The sequence below is a fragment of the Triturus cristatus genome, chromosome 2_1 (genome assembly GCF_964204655.1).
Source record: "Triturus cristatus chromosome 2_1, aTriCri1.1, whole genome shotgun sequence".
Taxonomy (NCBI): Eukaryota; Metazoa; Chordata; class Amphibia; order Caudata; family Salamandridae; genus Triturus; species Triturus cristatus.
In genome coordinates, this window is record NC_140581.1 from 29,863,615 (window position 1) to 29,890,856 (window position 27,242).

Below are 27,242 nucleotides of genomic sequence, written 5' to 3' on the forward strand. Positions count from 1 at the left end.
GCCTATGGTAGGGCCCTGACTTTAGTCAGCCTATGCTACAGAGTTTACCTTCGACAGCCTATGGTAGGGCACTTACTTTAGTCAGCCTCTGCTAGAGAGTTTACCTTCGTTGGCCTATGATAGGGCCCTGACTTTAGTCGGCCTATGTTACAGAGTTTACCTTCGTCGGTCTACGGTAGGGCACTTACGTTAGTCAGCCTCTGCTAGAGAGTTTATCTTCGTTGGTCTACGGTAGGGCACTTACTTTAGAAGGCGTATGCTAGAGTTTACCTCCGTCGGCCTACGATAAAGAGTTTACCTTCGTCGGCCTATGGTAGGGCACTTACTTTAGTCAGCCTCTGCTAGAGAGTTTACCTTCGTCGGCCTATGGTAGGGCACCTACTTTAGTCAGCCTCTGCTAGAGAGTTTACCTTCGTCGGCCTATGGTAGGGCACCTACTTTAGTCAGCCTCTGCTAGAGAGTTTACCTTCGACAGCCTATGGTAGGGTACTTACTTTAGTCAGCCTATGCTACAGAGTTTTCCTTCAACAGCCTATGGTAGGGCACTTACTTTAGTCAGACTCTGCTAGAGAGTTTACATTCGTCGGTCTACGGTAGGGCACTTACTTTAGTCGGCCTATGCTACAGAGTTTACCTTCGTTGGTCTACAGTAGGGCACTTACTTTAGTCGGCCTATGCTACAGAGTTTACCTTCGTCGGTCTACGATAGGGCACTTACTTTAGTCAGACCCTGCTACAGAGTTTATCTTCGTCTTCCTACGGTAGGGCACTTACTTTAGTCGGCCTATGCTACAGAGATTACCTTTGTCTTCCTACAGTAGGGCACTTCCTTTAGTCAGCCTCTGCTAGAGAGTTTACCTTCGACAGTCTACGGTAGGGCACTTACTTTAGTCAGCCTATGCTAGAGAGTTTACCTTCTTCAGTCTACGGTATGGCACTTACTTTAATCAGTCTCTGCTAGAGAGTTTACCCTCGTCGGCCTACAGTAGGGCACCTACTTCAGTCAGCCTCTGCTAGAGAGTTTACCTTCGACAGCCTACGGTAGGGTACTTACTTGAGTCGGTTGCCAAGGGGTGGGTTCGAAGCACTCTGCATTGTAGTCCCTGTGTGTGGTGGATGTTCTCACTGGTTCAGGTGGAGGTGGGTTCAGTTCATCAAATGATTCCTTACTGAAAGGACAAAAACACAAGACATGAACATGAGGGCAGCAATGAGAAAGCCACAGAGCCTGGCAGGAGGCAACAAACTGTATGACATTCGTGTATTTTTATTGGTTTCAATGCCAGTGCGCAACCCTGGACGCAAGTTGGTTCCTAACCATTAAACACAGTTTCCAGTTGGAACAGGTGGAGCCCAGTGATTTCTTCGAGTCCTAATGGTCTCCCACCACTCGACTATGCCTTGTGATTTCAGAGATACAGAATCTTAAAGTTTAGGGGCTTTCACAGTGCTCAACTTGAGCAGGTGTTTGCCAGGGTTCAGCACAGAAACTCAATGTAGAGCACCAGGACTCAACTGTGGCGAGTACATTCACGATTGACCTCACTGTGCAGTGGCCAGACAGTTCTACATCCTGCATTCAGGAACCACTGCTGCTGTAAAACCTTTCCTAGTTGTGAGTGACACACACATATTTACTTTGAGTCTGGCATTGCTACCACAGCAAAGGGGTCATGATGCATGTGCCAGTCAAAGCATCTCCCAGTAACCCCACACACCTCCAAGCATGGACAGGCATTGATTGACTTGCTTCCCCATAGTTGCTTTCTGCCACAGCAGGCCTGGCCATGCTCTCCTTTCTGCACACTTCCTGATGAACCATTCATTGGTGTGGAACCATCCCACTGCTCTAGAGTTTGTGGGTTCCCATTCAGGTACATGTTCACAAACGCAGCCAAAGCAAATATGATCTCTCAGGTTGAGCCAGGGAGAAAGGCAACCTGTACAGCCATATTTTTGTCATTGAATTCTGGTACTTGTAGACTAGTTCATTTTGTACTATAAATAAAGGTCTACAAGTGACAAAAAGAAAAAGAAAAACTGCATAAGCTGTTCACAACTCACCGGAGCCAAACTTAGGGTCAATTCAGCTCCGCATGAAGAGGAAATGCTGTTAATTTGAAACATGTACAAATCCAATGTAAATTTAGCATTTCCTAAAGTATTATGAAACCGAGGTAGGTACCAGTGGGTAACATATTCCAGAGTAGTGAATGAAACAGAAAGGTCATAAGGGCCCTACTGAAATAGTGATGGTGAAGGCCTAGCCCCTAACCCACACCCACCTGTACCGCAGAACAAGAAAAAGATGAATGGCTGTTATATGCAACAAGCTGCACGTCGAAGATCTCAAAGGCATAGCCTCCAAGCCACACCCATCTGTACCATAGAACATCAAAAAGATGAATGGCTGCGGGACATAGTCATGGTGGGGGCCGGCACTTCCGGCGAGACCTCTTCAATGGGTAACTGCAGAACGGAGGTCCCGCCACAAGTGCGGGACGTAGTCACGGTGGGGTCCTAGCACTTGGGGTGGGACCTCCGCAATGGGTAACAGCAGAACGGAGATCCAGCCACAAGTGCGGGACTTAGTCATGGTGAGGGCAAGCACTTGTGGCGGGACCTCTTCAATGGGTAACTGCAGAACAGAGGTCCAGCCACAAGTGCGGGACATAGTCATGGTGGGGGCTGGCACTTGTGGCGAGACCTCTTCAATGGGTAACTGCAGAACGGAGGTCCTGCCACAAGTGCGGGACATAGTCATGGTGGGGGCCGGCACTTGTGGCGAGACCACTTCAATGGGTCACTGCAGAACGGAGGTCCCGCCACAAGTGCGGGACGTAGTCATGGTGGGGGCAAGCACTTGTGGCATGACCTCCGCAATGGGTAACTGCAGAACGGAGGTCCAGCCACAAGTGCGGGAGGTAGTCATGGTGGAGACCGGCACTTGTGACGAGACCTCTTCAATGGGTAACTGCAGAACGGAGGTCCCGCCGCAAATGCGGGACATAGTCATGGTGGGGGCCGGCACTTGTGGCGGGACCTCTTCAATGAGTAACTGCAAAACGGAGGTCCAGCCACAAGATGCGGGAGGTAGTCATGGTGGGTGTTGGAGCCGGCCTCGTGGCGTGGTCTTGTTCCCCCTCGCTAAGCCGCACGAGGTCCCATGCACCTCGGGGCTCCTCCATTTTGGATTATACGTCACTCCACGTGACCACCTACGTGACCCTGCTCTACCCGGCCTCGGTCCCAGCGAGGCCCGACATCGAGGCGCCAACCCCTGGCCCGGGGGATACCACGTGAGCCCTTCCCACTCCCGGCGGAGGGCAGTATCGATGGGACCCCCAACCGTCCTTCCACGCCTAGGTGCGATCGCCCCACAGCTCTCTGGGGCCTGGCGCCTCTCCTGCTGGGCGTCTGGCCGCGCCCTACCCGGCCTCTCCGCCCTCCTGGGCGCAAGGGTCCGGACATCAAAGGGCTCCAGACCTATATCTGGGGCGACCCGGCAACAAGACGACAGTTGTATCCCGGAGTCAAGAGCCCTGCTGATCGGATCGCGGCTGACCCTACGGAGAAAGACTCTTCCTGAAACCACACTCTGAGCCCTGCTGACGACGTCGCGGCTCCATCGTGCTTACAAGACCTTCACGAACCTTTGGGGCCCTGCTGACGCTGTCGCGGCCCGACCTTGCTGAAATGTACCATCAGAGCCCAGCTGACCTCGTCGCGGCTCGACCGAAGCGGACCTACCACCGGAGCCCTGCTGACTGTGTCGCGGCTCGACCCTAGCGGAACTACCACCCGAGCCCTGCTGACGCCGTCGCGGCTCTCCACGTCCGAGCCGCTCTGAGACCAGCACCCAAGGTCTGGCGCAGAGCCTTCCCGTACCTTGCTGGTACTAAGACTGTCCCGCTACCCTATCCCTCCAAGGACATTGAGACTCTTACTGGATCACTCGATCCCACTGTAAATATTGAACGTGCTCCTTTTTATATAAAGAACCAAGATAAGCAACTGATACGGAGTCCTGTGTGGTGGTGTTGCGGGGCCTAGTACGATCATAGGAGAAGGACCTCTCCTAGGAGGCTTCTCAGTGGCGCTCGGCTATAACTTTGCGGTAGGAAGGTGGCCCGGAGTAGTCCCCCCGTCTCCCCGGTGGTCCTCCCTCCAACAGTGGGGGTCGGCACTTGTGGCGGGACCTCTTCAATGGGTAACTGCAGAACAGAGGTCCTGCCACAAGTGCGAGAAGTAGTCACGGTGGGGGCCCGACTTGGGGTGAGACCTTCGCAATGGGTAATTGTGGAACAGAGGTCCCGCTACAAGTGCGGGACGTAGTCATGGTGGGGGCCAGCACTTGTTGCGGGACCTCTTCAATGGGTAACTGCAGAACGGAGGTCCTGCCACAAGTGCGGGACGTAGTCACGGTGGAGGCCTGACTTGGGGTGAGACCTCCGCAATGGATAACTGCGGAACGGAGGTCCCGCTACAAGTGCGGGACGTAGTCATGGTGGGGGCCGGCACTTGTGGCGAGACCTCTTCAATGGGTAACTGCAGAACGGAGGTCCTGCTACAAGTGAGGGACGTAGTCATGGTGGGGGCAAGCAGTTGTGGGGGGACCTCTTTAATGGGTAACTGCAGAACGGAGGTCCAGCCACAAGTGCGGGGCGTAGTCATGGTGGGGGCAAGCACTTGTGGTGGGACCTCTTCAATGGGTAACTGCAGAACGGAGGTCCAGCCACAAGTGCGGGACATAGTCATGGTGGGGGCCGGCACTTGTGTCGAGACCTCTTCAATGGGTAACTGCAAAACGGAGGTCCAACCACAAGTGCGGGACATAGTCATGGTGGGGGCAAGCACTTGTGGTGGGACCTCTTCAATGGGTAACTGCAGAACGGAGGTCCCGCCACAAGTGCGGATGTAGTCATGGTGGGGGCCGGCACTTGGGGTGGGAGATACACAATGGGTAACTGCGGAACGGAGGTCCCGCCGCAAGTGCGGGTCCCTGCCATGACTCCGGGGCTCCACCACAAGTGTGGACACCCTATGTGAATCAGGCCCCAAGTAACTTTTTGTGCACAAAAGGAAGGGACGAGGTTTTAAAAAAATTAAAAAATTGGCATTAACGTGAACTGTTCAGAAGGTGTTTCATGCTCATCGCGTAAAGGATGGGATGAGAAAGATGGCCAAAGTGGTAAAGTATGATATGGTACTGGGACCGGCAGTAGTGATGGGGTAAGGGACAATAGGAGGCCGGTTGGGTGGTCGTTTCCAGTTCTGTGGCAACTTCTTACGAAGCCAAAGTCAGAAGAGAGAATAAAGGATTTGGCTATTTCATAGATTTGAAACTCAAAATACAAATCTGAAACAAAACAGAACCAAAATGGTGAATTATCATTCAAGAAAAATGGAACAAAGTATAGCTTCATCTGTTTGAGGACAAGCGGCTGCCAGTAAGGAGAAGCGCAGGAAGCCAATGTCGAGCGGGAGTCAAGATACTGAACAAGACAGGAAGGAAACTCCAGAAGAGGTCTTAGCAAGACAAAGTGACAATGGAGAAGAGAAGTACAGGCAAGGAAGCCAATGTCGAGGCCGGAGTCAACATGCTGAACAAGACAGGAAGGAAACTCCAGAAGAGGTCTTAGCAAGACAAAGTGACAGGTGAGACAAGAAGCGCAGGAAAGGAAGCCAATGTTGGGCTGGAGTCAACATACCGGACAAGACAGGAAGGAAACTCCAGAAGAGGTCTTAGCAAGTCAAAGTGTCAGTGGAGACAAGAAGCGCAAAAAAGGAAGCCAATGTCGGGGCCGGAGTCAAGATACCCAACAAAGACAGGAAGGAAACTCCAGAAGAGGTCTTAGCAAGACAAAGTGACAGTGGCGATGGGAATCGCAGGAAAGGAAGCCAATGTCGGGCCGGAAACAACATACCGAACAAGACAGGAAGGAACCACCAGAAGAGGTCTTAGCAAGACAAAGTGACAGTGGCGATGGGAATCGCAGGAAAGGAAGCCAATGTTGGGCCGGAATCAACATACCGAACAGGAAGGAGGGAACTTCAGAGGAGGTCATATCAAAACAAAGCAACATTGTATGGAATCCACAGAAACACAGTAATTGTATCCTTTATGTCACCATTGGTGCAGGTGTTTGAAGCAAGACTTCGCAGACGGCACTGAGCCCGCTGCCACCTGCTCGCTGGCACAGTGCATCCACTACTAGCCCATTGGCTTTCAACAGTAGCACATTGTCCTTGTAGGATCACCTCTAGAGCACATTTTGTTGTTTGTGGAGTCGTAGACTTTGTATTGTGATACTGTTCTTGGAAGGAACATGAGCTCTATTCACAAGGAACAAAAAACAAGGCCAGAAGCAGTCAAAGGATCAGGGAAACCACTGCCAGTGACAGCGATGAGCCGGTTCGCATGCAAATAGAACATCTTCATAGCAGTTGGGATGACATGCTTGGGACGGAGTTCCTGCACTAGTCGGCATGTGGTTATAGACCAGAGCCCTTCCCGGGGGCGGGGGGGGGGGGTGTACTCCTAGGCTCAAGTCTTCCTAGGCTGCATCTGTGATCTGGTGGGGATCTTCAGCTGAGGAACTCAATATCACAAAGAAGTCATTCCATCCTCTATACTTAGGCATGCTAGCGATCATGGACAAAACTATATCAACTCAAGAAATACAGTGTATTATGGTTTATGATATCCGTGTCTTGGCCGGCAGTATTGGTTCCAGGTCCGTCCCTCCTTTCCCTGGCTAGTAGTTTGAGACGGTACCGTGTACTATGATATTCGTGTCTTGGCCGGTAGTATTGGTTCCAGGTTCGTCACTCCTTTCCCTGGCTAGTAGCTTGAGACGGTACCGTGTACTAAGATATTCGTGTCTTGGCCGGTAGTATTGGTTCCAGGTTCGTCACTCCTTTCCATAGTCAGTAGATTGAGACTGTACCGTGTACTATGATATCCGTGTCTGGGCCAGTAGTATTGGTTTCAGGTTCGTCCCTCCTTTCCCTGGTCAGTAGTTTGAGACGGTAACGTTTACTATGATATCCATGTCTTGGACGATAGTATTGGTTCCAGGTTCGTCCCTCCTTTCCCTGGTCAGTAGATTGAGATGGTATAGTGTACTAGTGTGGAGAAGTGTGGCTCAATGGTTAGAGCGGCAGACCCTGATGCAGAGTTCTGGCCCGGGACCAGAGTTCAATCCCCCGCCTCGGCGGGTCTTGGATTCAATTTCCTCGGACCTGATAATTCTCGCCTCGGTGCCTATTCTAATCATGGGTACCACGCTGCAACTCTGGGCAATAGCTTGCTTAATCTCCACAACGGCCCCAGCAGCGCTGGGATGCCTGGCTTCACCATCGGGGTGCCCAGGAGTGGACATTTCACAGGGAAAGGCCAGGAAGGGTTCCACAGCGGTATGAGTAAAAGCGCCAGGATACCCCCGTTGGGGGTGGCAGTGCGCTATACAAGTACATACACATTTACATTTACTATGATATCTGTGTCCTGGCCGGTAGTATTGGTTCCAGATTCGTCACTCCTTTCCCTGGTCAGTAGTTTGAGACGGTACCGTATACTACTACATCTGTGTCTGGGCCAGTAGTATTGGTTCCAGGTTCGTCCCTCCTTTCCCTGGTCAGTAGTTTTAGATTGTACTATGATATCCGCGTCTTGGCCGGTAGTATTGGTTCCAGGTTCGTCACTCCTTTCCCTGATCAGTACATTGAGACGGTACCGTCAACTATGATAGCCGTGTCTGGGCCGGTAGTTTTGGTTCCAGGTTCGTCACTCCTTTCTCTGGCCAGTAGTTTGAGACGGTACCTTGAACTATGATATCTGTGCCTTGGCCCGTAGTATTGGTTCCAGGATTGTCCCTTCTTTCCCTGGTCAGTAGATTGAGACGGTACCGTGTACTATGATATCCGTGTCCTGGCCGGTAGTAGTGGTTCCAGGTTCGTCCCTCCTTTTCCTGGTCAGTATTTTGAGACTGTACGGTGTACTATGATATCCGTGTCTTGGCCAGTAGTATTGGTTCCAGGTTCGTCCCTCCTTTCCCTGGTCAGAAGTTCGAGATGGTACTGTGTATTCTTAGATCCATGTCTTGATCACCACATGTTTACCACCTGGTCCCTGGACGCTCATCTTGAACCTTACTTTAGACCTCGCTGGCCAGGTGCGCACTTTTCCCCCCTGGCCCAATACTGGCAGGTTCTGTCCAGATAGCTGGCCTTGCGTGGTCTGGTGTTGTAAGACGCCATCTCTCCCTGGCTCCTGGTACTTCTGGAAGCACCTCTTTATCTGGGTAGGGTGTGCATCCCTTCTAGTGGTCCTGCCTCCTGCCCGCCAGTCTGGGTCAGAGCAAGAGGGCCTCTGGACATGGCTTTGAAGGTTTCTGTCACCCGAAGTGGGACGGGTATGTCCAGACTTGGGTCCTGTGTTCTACATGCCACTGGAGTCAAGCTAGCCTGGCTGATGAGGGGTGAAACGTCGAAACTGGTACTAGGATGCTTGTTTCCGGTCCAGGGAGAAGCTGGCCTGGCAGTTCGGGCTGAAATTTTCCCATGGGTAACAGGGTCAAGACTGATTTGCATATGGCTAGGTTTAAACTGTTATGGCATGGGGAGCAAAAAAACGATGGATTTAGGCTCAGATCTCTGTACTGGGGTGAATGTTTGACATTGATCAGCATACTGTCCATCAATTGTTCTTTTTGCATTTGAGGGAGGGCTTCGGGACATGGCTTTGAGGGTATCTGGACATGGCTTTGAGGACTTCGGGATAAGATTTTGAAGGCTTCGGATCATGGCTTTCAGGGCTTCGGGACATGGCTTTCAGGGCTTCGGGAGAAGGCTTTCAGGGCTTCGGGACATGGCTTTCAGGACAACGCTGGCCCATTCACACAGGTGACCTTGTCAGCTGCAAGCCCTATATCACAGATGACTCTGTCAGCTGCATGCCCATCCACACAGGTGACCCTGTCAGCTGCATGCCAATCCACACAGGTGACCCCGTCAGCCGCTGGCCCATCCACATAGGTGACAATTTCAGCCGCTGGCCCATCCACACAGGTGACCCTGTGAGCCGTTGGCCCAACCACACAGTTGACCCGGTCAGCTGCATGCCAATCCATACAGGTGACCCTGTCAGCCGCTGGCCTAAACACACAGGTGACCCAGTCAGCTGCAAGTCCATCCACACAGGTGACCCTGTAAGCCGCAGGTCCATCCGCACAGGTGACCCTGTCAGCTGCAGGTCCATATGCACAGGTGACCCTGTCAGTCTCAGGTCCATCCACACAGTTGACCCTGTCAGCCGCTGGCCCAACCACACAGGTGACCCTGTCAGCCACAGGTCCATCCACACAGGTGACCCTGTCAGTCGCTGCCCCATCAGTGCAGGTGACCTATCAGCTGCAAGGCCATCTGGACAGGTGACCCTCTCAGCTGCATGTACATTCGCACGGTGATCCTGTCAGCTGCAGGTCCATCCGCACAGGTGACCCTGTGAGCCGCTGGCTCAACCACACAGTTGACCCTGTCAGCTGCATGCCAGTCCATACATGTGATCATGTCAGCCGCTGGTCCATCCACACAGGTGACCCTCTCAACTGCTGGTCCATCTGCACATATGACCCAGTGAGCTGCAGGCCCATCCGCACAGGTGACAATTTCAGCCGCTAGCCCATCCAAACAGGTGACCCTGTCAGCCGTAGGTCATCCACACAGGTGACCCTGTCAACCGCTGGCCCATCCACTCAAGTTACCCTGCCAGCTGCAAGTCCATCCACACAGGTCTCACGTCAGCTGCTGGCCCATCCAAACAGGTGACCCGGTCAGCTGCTGGCCCATCCAAACAGGTGACCCAGTCAGCTGCTGGCCCATCCAAACAGGTGACCCAGTCAGCTGCTGGCCCACTCACACAGGTCTCACGGCAGCTGCTGTCCCATCCACACAGGTGACCCGCTCAGCTGCTGGCCCATCCAAACAGGTGACCCAGTCAGCTGCTGGCCCACTCACACAGGTCTCATGGCAGCTGCTGTCCCATCCACACAGGTGGCCCGGTCAGCTGCTGGCCCACTCACACAGGTCTCACGTCAGCTGCTGGTCCATCCAAACAGGTGACCCAGTCAGCTGCTGGCCCACTCACACAGGTCTCATGGCAGCTGCTGTCCCATCCACACAGGTGACCTGGTAAGCTGCTGGCCCACTCACACAGGTCTCACGTCAGCTGCTGGCCCACTCACACAGGTCTCATGTCAGCTGCTGGCCCATCCACACAGGTGACCTGGTAAGCTGCTGGCCCACTCACACAGGTCTCACGTCAGCTGCTGGCCCATCCAAACAGGTGGCCCGGTCAGCTGCTGGCTCATCCTCACTGTTGACCCGGTCAGCTGCTGGCTCACCCACACAGGTCTCACGTCAGCTGCTGGCCCACTCACACAGATCTCATGTCAGCTGCTGGCCCATCCACACAGGTGACCCGGTCAGGTGCTGGCCCACTCACACAGGTCTCATGTCAGCTGCTGGCCCATCCACACAGGTGACCGGGTCAGGTGCTAGTCCACTCATACAGATCTCATGTCAGCTGCTGGCCCATCCACACAGGTGACCCGATCAGTTGCTGGCCCACTCACACAGGTCTCATGTCAGCTGCTGGCCCATGGTCCATTCGTGCAGTCCCCTCTGAGTCTCAAGCCGAATCACACAGCTCCCCTCTGAGCCACCGGTTCAGTGATGCAGGTCCTCTTTCCACCATTCACACAGACCACCTACCAGTCGCTGTCACATTCACATGGGTTTCCTATCCGCCCTCCTTGGGAGCCACATGCGAGAGTTCTTACCTTGTTTTGGCTCCACCAGCCTAGAATGCTTTGACTTTCTCAATGCTTAGAGCCAGATTGAGGTTTGGTTCTACTCCATGTTGTACTTCGCAGGGGCACACTAAAACTACATAGCTTCTAGCTAACACCAGCCCCTGAGAGCCATGTGACCAAGAGACAATCACCAGAAATCTGTATCTTCTTCTTGCCAACGAGGCTGAGACCTTCTTTTCTCTGGCCAGCCAGGAGGCCGCTTCCCCTCTCTGGCCAATGCGTAACCATCTAAGTTTCGTTTTCTTTTTGTACTCAACTTGGCATCCCTGAGGAGTTCCTAGATTGCGTTCATACACTGCTGCCAGGGGTAGTTTCATTGGTTAGAAGGCCTGCCTACAACTGCTTTGGGGGATGTCCTGAATACCGCCCTTACGGACAACGCAAGACACAGTTGGATTGACACTGACGGGAAGCTGCACATTGATTCATTAATGGATGTTGAGTCATTAACCGTTTAAAGATGACCCTTTAACATGATGTAAACAAAGGCCTGGTGAGATCTGCATGGATTGTGGTCTATGTGCCTGTTCCTCATAGACAGGAAGTGAAGGGCGATCCCACCGGATCCAGGTGTCATACTGTGATGCTGATGTCCACCGTCTCTTGGAACAGGTCGAGGTCAGAAGGCTTTGATCATGATGTAAACAAAGGCCTGGTGAGATCAGCATGGATTGTGGTCTATGTGCCTGTTCCTCATAGACAGGAAGTGAAGGGCGATCCCACCGGATCCAGGTGTCATACTGTGATGCTGATGTCCACCGTCTCTTGGAACAGGTCGAGGTCAGAAGGCTTTGATCATGATGTAAACAAAGGCCTGGTGAGATCAGCATGGATTGTGGTCTATGTGCCTGTTCCTCATAGACAGGAAGTGAAGGGCGATCCCACCGGATCCAGGTGTCATACTGTGATGCTGATGTCCACCGTCTCTTGGAACAGGTCGAGGTCAGAAGGCTTTGATCATGAGGTAGGAAGCTCGGACTCACTCAAGGTTTCCACGTAAGGTCTCCCGCTCCATTTGCAATGAAGGCTTCGAAAAGAGAAGCGCTGCCTGCTGCACACTGAGCAGGAAACCAATTATACTGAAGTCAAAGGATTCAATCAAGCCAAACTTGAAAGTGGTTGAGAAGCACAATGCAGGAGGACTTCGTTCTGGGAGGAGGAACCTAGGGAATTCATCCATCACAGGTTAGAGAGACCTACCCCACCCCAGGCTGATGTGGTCCACGCTTTCCATCTTCATTAGCACTTGTTGCCATGGCTACGTCAGGATTCTGTAAGATTATGATCCGCTTGAAAGTGCATCACTGATGGGTCCTCTCGGCCTCCCAATTACAGGTGAGGCTTCGAAGCGGCTCTTGGTAGCTTGAATGTGATAATGTGCTGTCGCGCTGAAGGCGCATCTCAGGCATGGCAAGCCCAGCCTCCAACGGATGAAGGTTCGACCGCCACTCAACGACTCGTGCACTGATGCAATGAGGAAGGGCGAGAACTTCACGAAGTACAGCAGAGTGCAGGCTCAGGCACTGACAGCAACATCTAGAGAGCATTAACTATGGCTTCTCTTCACCTGCTGCTGTGGAGCAGAACTTGAGGTATCCCCTGGTGAAAGCAGAGGATTAAAACGAACAGCGTACAAGAATACAAGAAAAAAACACAAAGTAATATTTAAAAAATTTACTAAAAGGAATCTGACCAAAAATTTGGCTTGTCAATCTGAGATACTTATTGCCCTGCAGCAGACACGAGCTGAGGTCCTGCTTTCACAGGGCGCCCCAGACCACAAGAACCACAAGACCTGGAGGGGCACCTCCTTTTACCAGCCCTGGATGAAAGGTGCTGTCCTTGGAGGGTGACCTGTCTTAGCACTGCTGGACATTTGGCTCCCTGTGTGGTCAGCTCTTCTGTCAATATGCCTTCACGCGCACTCTGCGCTCCTCTACACAAATCAATGTCTCCTCTTTCAGTGAGCGCCACGAGTCACGCAGGATGCGTGGAACCACGCCCGCATCATTGCCCACTGTCTATACATTGCTTTGCTTTATATATTGACCAGCAGTGGGCTTGGTCAGCTTCGCTTGTAGGAGGTCCAAGAGCGCCACGCACTCCATCTCCAGCGCTCCGAAGAGTCCGTTTTAGTGGCCATGGGCACATCAGGCCCACAAGGCAGCTAACCTTGCCAGTCAGTATAACCATTACTCGCCATGGGCAATTGCCCCGACCTTCTGGCCAGCGCCTCAGATGGAGCGGTTCATTATCCCTCATGCACACCCCCTTAAAAAAAAAAAAAAAAAAACATGGTTTTAACTTTTCTTTTGTTTAACCCCTTTGTTGTTTTGACCAAGCCCTAACACTGTACTCAAGTCTTTGCAACATACCTTTTCCTCTCTGCGCCCTTCACAGCAGGCTATTTGCTGCCTCCACGTGACTGCTCAGTGTTGGTCTTGCCGACTCAGCAATACGATAAATACCTGTATCCCTCCTTATAGGACTGAGTGCCGCCCGAGGGCACACCAGGTCCCTTGACTTGAGGCCACACCACGGTCCCTTGGCTTGAGGCCACACCACGGTCCCTTGACTTGAGGCCCACACCAGGTCCCTTGACTTGAGGGCCACACCACGGTCCCTTGACTTGAGGGCCACACCACGGTCCCTTGACTTGAGGCCCACACCACGGTCCCTTGCCTTGAGGGCCACACCACGGTCCCTTGCCTTGAGGGCCACACCACGGTCCCTTGCCTTAAGGGCACACCACGGTCCCTTAATGGCCACACCACGGTCCCTTGACTTGAGGCCCACACCACGGTCCCTTGGCTTGAGGCCAAACCAGGTCCCTTGGCTTGAGGCCAAACCACGGTCCCTTGGCTTGAGGCCCACACCACGCTCCCTTGACTTGAGGCCCACACCACGGTCCCTTGACTTGAGGCCCACACCACGGTCCCTTGCCTTGAGGGCCACACCACGGTCCCTTGCCTTGAGGGCCACACCACGGTCCCTTGCCTTGAGGGCCACACCACGGTCCCTTGGCTTGAGGCCCACACCACGGTCCCTTGGCTTGAGGCCCACACCACGGTCCCTTGGCTTGAGGCAAAACCAGGTCCCTTGGCTTGAGGCCCACACCACGGTCCCTTGACTTGAGGCCCACACCACGGTCCCTTGCCTAGAGGGCCACACCACGGTCCCTTGCCTAGAGGGCCACACCACGGTCCCTTGCCTAGAGGGCCACACCACGGTCCCTTGCCTTGAGGGCCACACCACGGTCCCTTGCCTTGAGGGCCACACCACGGTCCCTTGGCTTGAGGCCCACACCACGGTCCCTTGGCTTGAGGCCCACACCACGGTCCCTTGGCTTGAGGCAAAACCAGGTCCCTTGGCTTGAGGCCCACACCACGGTCCCTTGACTTGAGGCCCACACCACGGTCCCTTGCCTAGAGGGCCACACCACGGTCCCTTGCCTAGAGGGCCACACCACGGTCCCTTGCCTTGAGGGCCACACCACGGTCCCTTGCCTTGAGGGCCACACCACGGTCCCTTGACTTGAGGCCCACACCACGGTCCCTTGACTTGAGGGCCACACCATGGTCCGTTGACTTGAGGGCCACACCACGGTCCCTTGATGTGAGGCAGGACACCTGACAATCGCAGGTACGCTTGCGTGCTTTATCCAAATGCCAACAGTGTATTCATGGTGTGCGCACACGTTCATGGTGGACACTCGTTTCCATTCATTGGGTTGTTGGGGGCTCTATTTTGCAAAGTGTTACTAACCTTTCGCAGTAGCCTAGCTATCATTATGTCTCCCTTCAGGCCTTTAGAAAGTGGATCCGTTGTGAAAGCAGCAGGGGCCACTACTCTTGGTTCTGCATTCGTCCTTTGTATGCACGTTGCTTGAGCAGAAGCACACTTTCTATTGTCCTGATGAAGGGCACTGCACCTCCTAGGAGGGTCTAGTTGGCAGAAACATGTTGACACACGGAAGCAGGGTCAGCTGAGCGCTGCAGTGTCTCTTCACTCCTTTTAATCCTGACCCTGGCATGCAAGAGTAAAGTTGTACGCCTGCTCTGGAGTCAGTGTTACTCATCGCTATCACGTTTGTTGTTCACGTTTTGCACGCTCTGCTCTGCTCTGCCAGCCTCACCACCGTTTGTCTCCTTAGGGTTGTCGATCAAACATCAAAACATCCACAGAGCTCCTCCTGATTAGAGAAGGAGTTGTAGCTGCACCGTGATCTACTGTCACGGTGCGAGGAGAATGCCAATGATGAAGCATCCCAGTCTCACTGACCCAGACCTCACTGATCCGACAGTCCAGTCCTAGTCCTGTCCTTCTATTCACTGATCTGACTGTTCCCTCTCTCACTGTCCTAGTCCACACTGCACTGGCCCTCGCTCTCCTTCCATTCACTGATCCGACTGTCCCCACTCTCACTGTCCTAGTCCTCACTGTGCTGGCCCTCGCTCTCCTTCCATTTACTGATCTGACTGTCCCCACTCTCACTGTCCCAGTCCTCACTGCACCCACCCTCACTGTCCTTCCATTCACTGATTCGACTGTCTTCACGTTCACTGTCTCAGTCCTCACTGTCCTTCCATTCACTGATCTGACTGTCCCCACTCTCACTGTCCCAGTCCTCACTGCACCCACCCTCACTGTCCTTCCATTCACTGATTCGACTGTCTCCACTCTCACTGTCTCAGTCCCCACTGTCCTTCCATTCACTGATTCGACTGTCTCCACTCTCACTGTCTCAGTCCCCACTGTCCTTCCATTCACTGATCTGACTGTCCCCACTCTCACTGTCCTAGTCCTCACTGCACTGGCCCTCGCTCTCCTTCCATTCACTGATTCGACTGTCTCCACTCTCACTGTCTCAGTCCCCACTGTCCTTCCATTCACTGATCTGACTGTCCCCACTCTCACTGTCCTAGTCCTCACTGCGCTGGCCCTCGCTCTCCTTCCATTCACTGATCCGACTGTCCAGTCCTAGTCCTTACTGCACCCACCCTCACTGTCCTTCCCTTCCATTCACTGATTCGACTGTCTTCACTTTCACTGTCTCAGTCCCCACTGTCCTCCCATTCACTGATCTGACTGTCCCCACTCTCCCTGTCCTAGTCCTCACTGCACTGGCCCTCGCTCTCCTTCCATTTACTGATCTGACTGTCCCCACTCTCACTGTCCCATCCTCACAGATGTCCTGACCCCTGAGCTGAGGTCTGTGTCAGGGGCCTTGAATGGATGGATGAATATGGCATTTCTATAGCTCAAACCTAGCCAAGAGGCAGCAACACAGACAAGCAAACCCTCAGAGAGTGATTGGAGAGGCAGCTGGGCTGTGGGGGGCTAATGCACAGAGATGCAGTGTTCTTTAAAGAGGTGCGTCTTTCACTCTTTCCTAAATTGAAGTAACGTGGGGGCGTCCTGATGGATATGGGGAAGTTACTCCAGTTCCTGGGCGAATAGACGTAACAAGCCTGCTACCTTGAATTTTCTTTTTTACACTTAGTCTGCAGCCTGATAGTGTCCTCGCTTTGGGTGTGCCAAGAACCACCAGAGATGGTGACCATGTCTGCCAGATAAGCAGGGTGCTGGTTATGACAGCTTTGTAAATGATGCAGCTGGATTTGAAGATGGTGTGGGCGCACATACTGGTGCGTGTTGGATGCTCTCACCGGCTGCCAATGGGGAGTCTGGGAGGCATAGGAACATGGTGCTGTCACCATCCAGATGCAAGTGTACGAAGGATTGAACAGCATTTATGAATTCACTTTCTGGAAGAAACTTTCCACTTTCTTTAGAAGAGAGAGTTAGCACCAAGAGGTTTTTGAGTTTTCTGGCAGTGTGTTCCTTGAGGGTGAGATTGGTGTCGAGGGTGAATCCAAGTGACTTGGCATCGGTAAAAGCTCAGGTTCGAAGCTGTCAAGGTTCATGTCATTGAGCCAGGTTTGTAGCGTTTATTGTACGTTGTTCTTGGCAAAACAGGAAGTCTGTCTTAGTTTGGCTGAGCTTAAGATAGGTGCTGGACAGCCAGGTCTGGATGGTGTGCAGCCACGGTTTGTGGCATCGGATGTCTGAAGCAGAGGAGACTGTTAAGTAGAGCCGTTAATCATCTGAATATTGGCGAATCTTAATGCTGTTATCCGTGACTTGAGTGTTTCCATGAGGAACAGGGTCAAGACTGATTTGCATATAGCTGGGTCTGAACTGAGGTGGCGAAGTGAGCTAAATAACGATTGTGAGAAGGTGGCCTGATATATGCTGTCCACTATTTCTCGTGGGCACCTTGTATCAGTCCAAACAACCCCTTATGGTGATAGGTTAAAGACAACCTTTATTTAAAGCTATCCTAGTGGTAGCTATGGAGAGCAGCCTTCAGGCTAAGTCTTGAAGGAATGTAAAGCAGCTTGTTTTACCAGTCTATAATCCCTTGAATGATCAAATGAAAGGACAACCACACCAGGTATATATTTAAAATATATGTATTTAGGTTAACACACACCCCTCTAGTCTCTTTATGAGACTGGAGCTCGAAGTACTAAGTTTACAAGTGAGCAATCATCAGTAATAGCACCAATACACGTTTGGGCCCTAGGGGCGTACCAAACCATATACCAAAAAAGTGGTATAAGAACCACGACTGAACTAGACACAAGGCCTAGAGCCTGTAGAATCGCTGGGACCCCAAGGAACCACCCAAGGTAGTGACACAGGAGACCCACGGGGACTGTATGCAGTGTGAGAACACAACCGCGGGTTCCCGTTATCTTCTATGGGCAATGTCGCGGTTGGAAATTTAAAGATAAGGGACACTTAGAATCGAGTCAGGACCAAACCCTTTTGGACTTAAGAAGTTCTAGGGCTAGCACCCACGGGAGCATTGGAGTACTCGAGTTACCTCATCCAGGTAAGCCGGGTGCATAAGTGTCTTTTGGTGTCGGGTCGCATCGTCGATTGCAATGGAAGCCTGCAAAGAACTGCTGCTGCCGTGAAGAGGAGAAGTGTCCGAATAGATCCAAGCCTGGATCTGGGATGGAAGGAACCTGAAAGCAGAGGGGACAGAGTCTGGGTCACTAGCCAGTGACCGAGGGCAGGATGGACCAATGCCCACAGATGTCGGGTGCTTCAGGTGAGTTAATGGGTGTCTTGACTCTTCCGCCACAAGGTCCAGGAGGCGGCGACGAAGTCCACGAGCCGGATTCGAGCTGTCCCACGAAGTCTGTCGAGTGCTGCGGTGTCGGCGAAAAGAATGGACCCAACAAGCCTTGGCAACGGTAAGTCACTGGAATTCAGAAAAAGGACTGCGCTGCAGACCAGCATGGTCTGAGCGACTCACCCAGCGAGGGTAAGTCAGGGCACGTCTGGAGCAACCAGGAAAGCCCAAGTAGAAGAGGAGTTGCCTTTGTGGGGACATGCTAGCCAACGGGCTAGTGATCGCGAAGGAGCCTTGAGTGGTCGCACTTGAAACTGGCCCACGGGTCACTCGTGGAGTGGAGGCCAGAAATCTTCGGTGCAGGAGGTGCTCAAGGCTGGGGCTACTCGGAGCCCAAAGCACAACTTCGAGGAAGCCCAGGAAGATGCCGTTGCTGCAAAAGATCACAGTGTCCAGGGGTCACGGTTCCACGTCACCAACGATAGCCATGGGCCTCAGCTTTGCTGTGGACTCAGGGAAGCCTTGGGGAAGTCAGGAAATCCACCTCTGGTGATGCAAAGACTTCGGCGTCCGGCGGGAGCTTCAGCGATGCAGACCGGTCAGTTGCTTCTTTGGTGCCTGCCAAGCAGGGGAGTCACTCCTTGACCCCAAGGGAGATTTCTTCAGTCTTCTAGTTAAAGTAGAACGTCGAAGGTCCAGGATATATGTTGCAGAGTTTCGTCCAGGGTAATTTAAAGTCCTAGGGACTGGATTCCTATACTTATACTAAGTGTAGGGGATGGACTAACTCTAAGGCTCACACCCATTTCCTTTGTCCAGTTTCGCGCCAGAGCAGGGGCAGGTAGCCCCTGCAACCGGTTTGAACTGGACTATGCACAGGGACACCAAATGTGCCCCCAGTGCAGGACTTCAAAGCACCAGAGAGTGGTCCCGCACAGCCCCAATACACATCTGCCTGTCTGAGGAAGTGGTTACACCTCCCTTCGACAGGAAACCTATTGTCCAGGCCTCCCCTGCCGGAGTTTCGGTCAGCAGCAGGAGGCCAGACCCGTGTCTGTGGCAGAGGCATCCATTTTGTGATGCCAGGTCTCAGGAAAGTCCTACCGGGTTTGACCAGTGTGAACATGTCTCTCCCTCTAGAAGGGTGGAATGCTACCCCCGCCGCCAGAACCAGGGGGGGGGAGTGGGGGGGGGGGGTAGTATTCCAAAGCATTTGACACCAAACACAACATGTTTTAATGCAGCCATTCCAAAGTTAGCATTTACTGCGAGGTTATAATGCACATAAGAGTATATGGTATGGCTGTATCACAGAACAGCCATAAGGAAGGATTTCCGAAAGCTGCAGAGGGGCTCAGCTCATGCTTGGGCACCCTCTCACACAAAACCAAGCACTCTGCCTTCAGCATTGTCAAGGCCTGCCATAGGAGTGACTTATAGGTTTATATGTGCCTGTGTATATATGGATATAGGTAGCCTATACCACCGTAAGGGGTGCAAGCACACCCTTACCCAGGCTGCAGTAGCAGACCTGTGGTGCCATTTTGGAGTGCTTCCCAGGGGTGGCATGATACATGCTTCAGCCCCTGGTAGGCCTCTGAGGTACCTATGCCCTAGGTACATAGTATACCATATACTAGGGGCTTATAAGGCACTCCAGAATCCAATTAGATATGTACCTAATGTACATGGAAACCATTTTAGAGAGGAAGCAGCTAGGATGTGGTCCTGATTAGCAGGGCCACAGCCAGACTAAGGTCGAAAAACAGTGAAACACCATCAAAAAGAGGGGGTACCCATGTGAAGCAGATCCTACTCTCCTACAACGATGATGGATTCAACCCAGATCTGTGACTGGGGTGAGTGTCTGAAAAGTTTCAGCACTCCGTCCATCATCTCCTTGTGTTTGCTTTGTTAGCCCGAAGATGAGAGGGTATGCCCGGTTGTGGGTCCCTTGCTCATTTTGCCACTGGATTCAAGCTAGCCTGGCTGATGAGGGGTGTTACCCCAAAACCAATCCCAGGATGCTTGTTTCCGGTCCGGGGAAAACCTGGCTTGTTCGGGCTGGACTGTTCCCATGGGGAACAGGGTCAAGATTGATTTGCATATGGCTGGGTCTGAACTGGGGTGGCCAAGCGAGCTAAAGAACGATGATGGATTCAACCCAGATCTGTGACTGGGGTGAGTGTCTGAAAAGTTTCAGCACTCCGTCCATCATCTCCTTGTGTTTGCTTTGTTCGCCCTAAGTTGGCATGGTATGCCCAGACGTGGGTCCCTTGCTCACTTTGCCACTGGATTCAAGCTAGCCTGGCTGATGAGGGGTCTTACCCCAAAACTGGTCCAAGGATGCTTGCTTCCGGTCAGGGGAATATCTGGTTTGGCAGTTCGGGTGAAGTGAGCTAAAGAACGATGATGGATTAAACCCACATCTGTGACTGGGGGTGAGTGTCTGAAAAGTTTCAGCGCTCCATGCATCAACTCCTTGTGTCTGCTCCGTGAGTACAGTGCCAACTGTCTCCATGTAAAGGCTGAATATGACAGGAGGCACTATGGAGCCCTGGGGGGCCGTGCAGGCGATAGGCACCTCCTGGGAACAAAACATCCTATGTGAACAAAGTAATGTTGGTTGGAAAGGTTGGAGGAGAACCAATAAAGGACATTGCCGGTGAATCCCATTCAAGACTCCAGGGTGCATAAGAGGGTGGGATGGTCGACTGTGTCGCAGGCAGGTGAGAGGTCCATCATTATCAGGAGATATGTCCTCTTAATCTGTAGTCATGAAAGCATCGCCTATGATGTATGAGGTAGCGATATCCATACTGCAGAATGCTCTAAAGCAGTGATACTCAAAGTACGGCACATGGGTCGCATGCGTCTTCCTGAACTTTACATGTGGCCCCCAGGTCACTGGGCTGCTGTTTATTTGACTCAGCATTTACATTAAAAAATGTGTTATTATTCGGAAATGTGTTATATAAAAGGGCAAGCATTTTAACACCTTCAATTCTTGAAAAAAATTGTAAAATTATGACAAAGTCATCGAAATTCAAAAGTGTATTTCATTAACATGCAGATGCATTTCACCTTAGTATATCAGATTATATCAGGGCATTGAAAAGTATTTTTTCAAAGTGATGTTTCAAACAGGAATTTAGAAATATTCATGGTCTCACCCCCACCCTGAAAACAATGCCAAAGGTGAACTAAGAGGCAAGTCAGTTGTTATGTGTAGTTTCTGGGTGGGCTGCGATGCTATTATACATGGACAACATTATAGTTTATTAAACCAAACACAAGAGAAGGTTTCCTACAGCACACATCCGCAAGTCATGTATTTCTAGGCCCCCGTATATGTGATAATGAAAAAAGAATGGAAAGTGAATCAAAACAATTGCCTAGGATCACACAGGTTGGTCAAGTGGGGAATCCGGGACTGATCCCATGTTTTCTGATTTCACCATGCGCAATTCAGCCATTAGATGTACATGTTGTGCATCCTCTATGCACATCTTACATATCAACCCCCACAACAGACACCCTGTGGCCCCAGTCACACCACAGACCAAGCTTTTTGGCCCCATAGAAAATGTTTGCGGGTCCCCGTGATCTATCGTTAGACTGGTATTCGTGCAGGCGTTGAACATAGACTGCTATTGCAATGATCCTGCAGATGAACGGTAGGTGAGTGACGGGCCGGTAGTTGGTGAGGACATCAGGGTCTGGTATAGGTTTCTTTAGGAGTGGGAGGACCTGGTCAGTCTTGAGACAGTAGCCAAAGACTTACAGACAAATCTCTCCCTATCTTGAACTATGGACACTAAAGGTGCCGGTGTCTGTCGAGGATACAGCTCTCAAACATCAGACAAAACTACTCCTTGGTCAGAGACCAGAGATTTCTTCAGGGATATAGATAATCATTCAATTAAGATACAGCATCATCTGGGCTCAGGAGTGAGTATCAATGCATTCCAAATAAGGCAATATATTACTACTGCAGGAGGGGCAAGGAGCATATTTTTGTTCCTAGGCTAACGGCCCATGGGACCCTCACTATGACACATGGTTTTGACTTAGTCATGCTAGAGCCATCTACAGGGTTTGATAGAGTAGACCACTGTGTCCTAGAGCTAGCTACAGCCTTCGCTAGAGTAGACTACTGTGTCCTAGAGCTAGCTACAGCCTTCGCTAGAGTAGACCGCTGTGTCCTAGAGCTAGCTACAGCCTTCGCTAGAGTAGACCGCTGTGTCCTAGAGCTAGCTACAGCCTTCGCTAGAGTAGACCGCTGTGTCCTAGACCCACCTACTTCCTTTGATAGGGGAGACCACTGTGTTCTAGAGCTAGCTATGGCCTTTGATAGGGTAGATCACTGTGTCCTAGACCCATCTACGTCCTTTGAGAGAATAGACCGCTTTGTCCTTGAGCCATCTACGTCTTTTGACAGGGTAGACCACTGCGTCCTAGACCCATCTACATTCTTTGATAGAGTAGACCACTGTGTCGTAGACCCCCTACGTCCTTTCATAGAGTAGACCACTCTGTCCTAGACCCCTCTACGTCCTTTGATGGAGTAGACCACTGTGTCCTAGACCCCTCTACGTCCTTTCATAGAGTAGACCACTCTGTCCTAGACCCCTCTACGTCCTTTGATGGAGTAGACCACTGACTCCTAGAGCTAGCTATGATTTTTGATTAGGTAGACCACTGCATCCTCCTCGTAGCTTGAAAGACTTTTTTTTTTTGATTTTTCAAAAACTTTTATTGGGAAAAATTGCACAGCACAGATACAGAATTCCACGGTAGCAAGGGATTAAGCACAGCAATACAATGCAGCAAAACATAGGCAATCACAAACTTGAGACACTTGAGGTCGATGTCAAGGAGAGTTGTCATATAACCACTGAAGAGGTGAGAACATACGACAGGGAGAGTAAAGGAGAGAGGCAGGAGGGTGGAGGGGAGCGTGAGTAGAGGGGAAGCAGCTCATGGATATACACCGGCAGCTGCTGCGGGCGGGGTGCCGGCAGGGAGCGCGGGAGAAGTTGCAGGCCACTGGGAATCATGGCTTGCAAGGTAGGTGACAAGTGGGCCCCATATATCAAGTGGGCGGGATTTGGCTGGCAGAGGGTCCCAGAACTCAGACAGTAGGGTTTGGCAGCAGGACGCATCCTTGAACCAGAGGGCAACCTTAGGCGCAGGCCTGCGGCCCCAGCACATGGAGACCCTGTGCCGCACGAGGACCAGCAGAATGGTAGTCAAGCGACGGGAGGCGTCCGGGCAAAATTTAACAAAGCCTAAGAGGCAGATCATGGGGTCAGGTTGAAGCGGTGACAAAGTGATTTCTGAGATAATGGCGCAGACCTCGCACCAGTATGCCTAAACCCGGGGACACAGCCAAGCAAGATGAGAGAACTCAGCCGCGGGCGCAGAACAGCGCAGGCATCTGTCACTTGCTATAAGACCCAACTTATGAAGTTCTGCAGGAGTTCTATACAGCCTATGTATGTACTTGAAATGTATAAGGCGCAAACTATAGTTTGGGGAGAGGCGTTTGATCTGAGTACAGCAATACAGCCAATCTATCTGGGAGATCTCAACTCCCAGGTGCCCGCCCCATGCAACGCGCGCCCGGTCTGTGGAGATGGATGATGCCGCTAGCGTGAAAGTATAGATTTTAGTGACCAATTTCTTAGGAGAGGAGGAGGAGGCATAAAGATGATCTAAAGTGGCCATCGAGGGAGGAGGCTGGGGAAAGGTGGTTGGAGCTTCCTGCAAACAGCCTGGAGTTGATAATATAACAGGGTGTCCATGGGGCCAGAATCGGTGGCAAGCGAGAAGAAAGTGTCCCCCGGGTACAGGTCCGATACTGTGGAGAGGCCCAGACGGGCAGCGTGTTTAACCATCCGCAGAAGACTGGAGATGAGGAAAGGCGGGGTGATGAGCAATTGGCATTTTGTTAGCGGAGAGCACATCAGAGCCTGAAATTTTGCGAAGCTCGTCCCAAGCCCAGCACAAGGTTTCGACTGTGTCGATTTCAGAGCCAAGGAGTTTCACCGGGGCGAATAAAGCCGTGAGCGGCCATGGGCCGGCCAGGTCGGCCTCTACCGCGACGTGAGGTTGAAACGGAGTGGGGCGGAGCCAGAAATGAAGAAAACCTGCCTGAGCGCTGAGAGCGTAGATCTTGAAGTCCGGGGCGCCAAGCCCGCCACGCGACATCGGGAGAGTGACAATGTTATATGCGATCCTGGGTTGCCGTCCGGCCCAAATCAGGGTAATGAGCAGAGAGTGAAACTTATGGAAAAAATGAGCGGTGAGGGGGATGGGTACATTAACAAATAGATATAAGAACTTCGGAAGCACCACTATTTTGGCGATGGCGATTTGCCTGGCTAAAGAGAGAGGCAGCCGGTTCCAAAGAGGGATCGTGGACTCAAACCAGTCCACAGCGCGGCCAAGTTAACCTTCCAAAGTTTATCTACATCCCTAGTCAGCCAAATGTCCATGTTAGACCTGGCACCTTGGCGTGAGTTTCCCTTCCACTTTTTGATGGTGTGCCTCGATTGTTTTGCTGGTGTTGTCCGCTCAGGGCGCCGCGCCACGGCTAATCCGTGCCGCAGCGCAAGTGCTCCCTAGATAAAGTGTGCATAATTGATATACCTGATTGGTTTATTGGATTCACTGTCAGTCCCCAGTAAAGTGCACCCGGCGTGCCAGGGCTTGTGAATGCCAATGCCGCTAGTTGGCTGCAGCGCTGGTTGCGCCACCCACAACAGCGGCCATGTAAAATGTGTCCTGGGTCTGCCACTGCAGACCCCGCGGGCAGTCCCGTACTGTCCCGCTGGCTGGGCCAAGTGCCCACACTTGCCAGCCTCCAGAACCTTCCCTTAGCCTCATGTTAGTCACCCCTATGGTAGGCCCGCGGGCAGGGTGCGTTGTAGGTGTAAGGTAGGACAAGCCCTGCTTGTGTGGCCTGTCCTAGTAGTGAATTACCGCCATATTCGTAGTTCACTATTGCAAGGCTACCTGTTCCCATTAGGCCAGACGAGCTGCTGGAATTATTACACCCTATAATCCCAGCAGGCTCAGGGAACATGGTAGAGAGAGATGTTTCGTATGCCTGAACTCGGAATGATAAAATACTTCTTGTAGCCAAGTTTATTTTACTATCCTGGGTTTGTAAATACGACTTTTAGAAAGTCAGTATTTACTCGCTTAATCATTTCAGCCGCCTCTGCTGTGCGTGTATCTGACTGTCTGGGCTATGTGAGTGACAGGGCTGGGGGGATGACAGGTAGCGAATGGTAGGAGAACACCTTGGTGGGAGGTGGGGGTGCCCCTTGGACTCTGAATAGGGCAGTGCTCCACTACCACAATGCTGGCTCAGCCCCCTGGGGAGCGACTGATGACTCAGCCTGCACCTAGCCCCGGACGGGCGAAGCGCTGTCCACAAGGTGCTCCTGAAAGTACTTGTCCCCTGAATGCCGGTTCCACCTCCTGTGGAGCGGCTGATGTGCCTGCCCCTCACAGTGAAAGCAGAAGTCAGAGTACCCCCAACAAAGTGCTCAGGACTGAGAACGGTTATGCGAAGGCCCCCCTGGCCTGAAAGAACAAAAGAAATGTGGTATAAAAGTAGGAGCCCTGCTCCTTGCAAATCAGAATCCTGTTTACCACAAAGAACCTCTGCCCGACTAGGAGGAGAAGAAGACGCTGGAAGGACTGGCCTGCTGCTTGCCTTGCTGAGAAAGGAGAGGAAAAAGACTTGCTGAAAAGACTTTGCTGCTTTGTGCTTGAACATTCTCCAAGGGCTTGATCTGAGCTTGCCCCCTGAACTGAACCCCAGGACCAGTGGGTTCTCTGTGCTTTTGCTCGTCTTCCAATTCGAGCCGTGTGTGCATCCCGCTGGAAAGAGACTGCGCCCCTCAGCACCCCCTCCTAGGGCCGTGACACTCATGAGCTTGCCTGCCGCAACCCCGTGAGAGCCCCGCTCCGTTCGGAGCCGCTCTCTGTCCCCGGGCTAGGTTGCCTGCGCCCCTGTCACCGCCTGCCACTGGAGCGCGCTGAAAGCTCTGTCACCCCTCCCGCCGGAATCCTTCCGACGATCGTGATCTTTGCCGGGTCACCAGCTGCACGGACCGTGCCCTGTGACCCCGCTTCGTTATCCTCGGAACACCCCGGGCCGCGCCGCCCCCGCTGTGGAGACCCCCCCCTGCACCGCCGTGCTAAGGGTCGCTGGCCGCGCCTGCCTACCTGCCAACACCCGCTGATTGAGGACCCAAGAACACTTCCCCAAACTGAGCGTCGCACCGACCCGTGCGACTCTCCCCACACGTTCTTAAGAATTTCAGTATCGGGCTCGGGGCCCGCAACGCCTTATTTCCCCGTCCGCAGGAGCTGATTTTCTGTAAGTACTGGAACCACAAGTAACAGTTGCGAGAGACTGCAAAGTATCCCTTTGAAACCGCGAACACAGAATATTTGCCTGCTTTACGATCTGGTGGCATAAAGAAAAACGTTACTGGTCTTGTATTAAGTCTGCCTATTTATTTTTATATAAAGAAGCGTATTTCCACATACCTAAGCCTGGTGTCCGTTCCTGGGGGAGATTAAGGTATTTACTGTGTGTGTGTGATTATAATTGCTTAACCAACAACGCCTGAAGAATCGCCTTGGCTGCTCACGCCAGGCACCTAGAGGGTGAGCAAGGGTCGTTCCAAAAGGGGTTATCCTTTGCCCTGACATGGAGGAGAGGGTCCCTGCTTGACACAAGGACATCCTTGCGCCAATCAGAGATCCCCGAGTCTAACAGTCCAAATATCTAGTGGGCTCAGAAGCCCACACAAAGGGATAATCGGGGACAAAGGGAGTCGTTGCGTCCGTAAGAGGTAATAATACCGACTTATTCCAATTAACCTGAATGCCGGAGTAGCTACCAAATCGTATCACCTCACGGACCAGTGGACTGAGATTCTCCTGGGGAAGATGAACGTAAATAGTGATATCGTCCACGTACATGGAAACTAACAGAGCACGAGATGCGAAGCCAATGTCTTTGTAGGTATGATGTTGTCGAAGACGAGCTGGAAGAGGTTCCATTGCGACAGCGAAAAGCATAGGGGACAGCGGGCAGCCCTGCCGAGCGCCTTGCCCGATAAGAATAGGCTCAGAGATCGGTCCATTGATGCGGAGACGGGCGGTAGGGAGAGTGTACAAGAGTAGCACCT

General features: G+C 52.3%; 1 protein-coding gene across 1 annotated transcript in view; it reads right to left on the bottom strand.

Moving 5' to 3' along the window:
* SPAG8 (sperm associated antigen 8) overlaps nt 1-27,242 on the bottom strand; it is a 230,039-nt gene that overhangs the window by 75,322 nt on the left and 127,475 nt on the right. Inside the window, exon 5 of the mRNA XM_085627734.1 lies at nt 1,055-1,169. Within this exon, the coding sequence (XP_085483860.1) occupies nt 1,055-1,169 (115 nt within the window). The remainder of the gene's footprint in view (nt 1-1,054; nt 1,170-27,242) is intronic.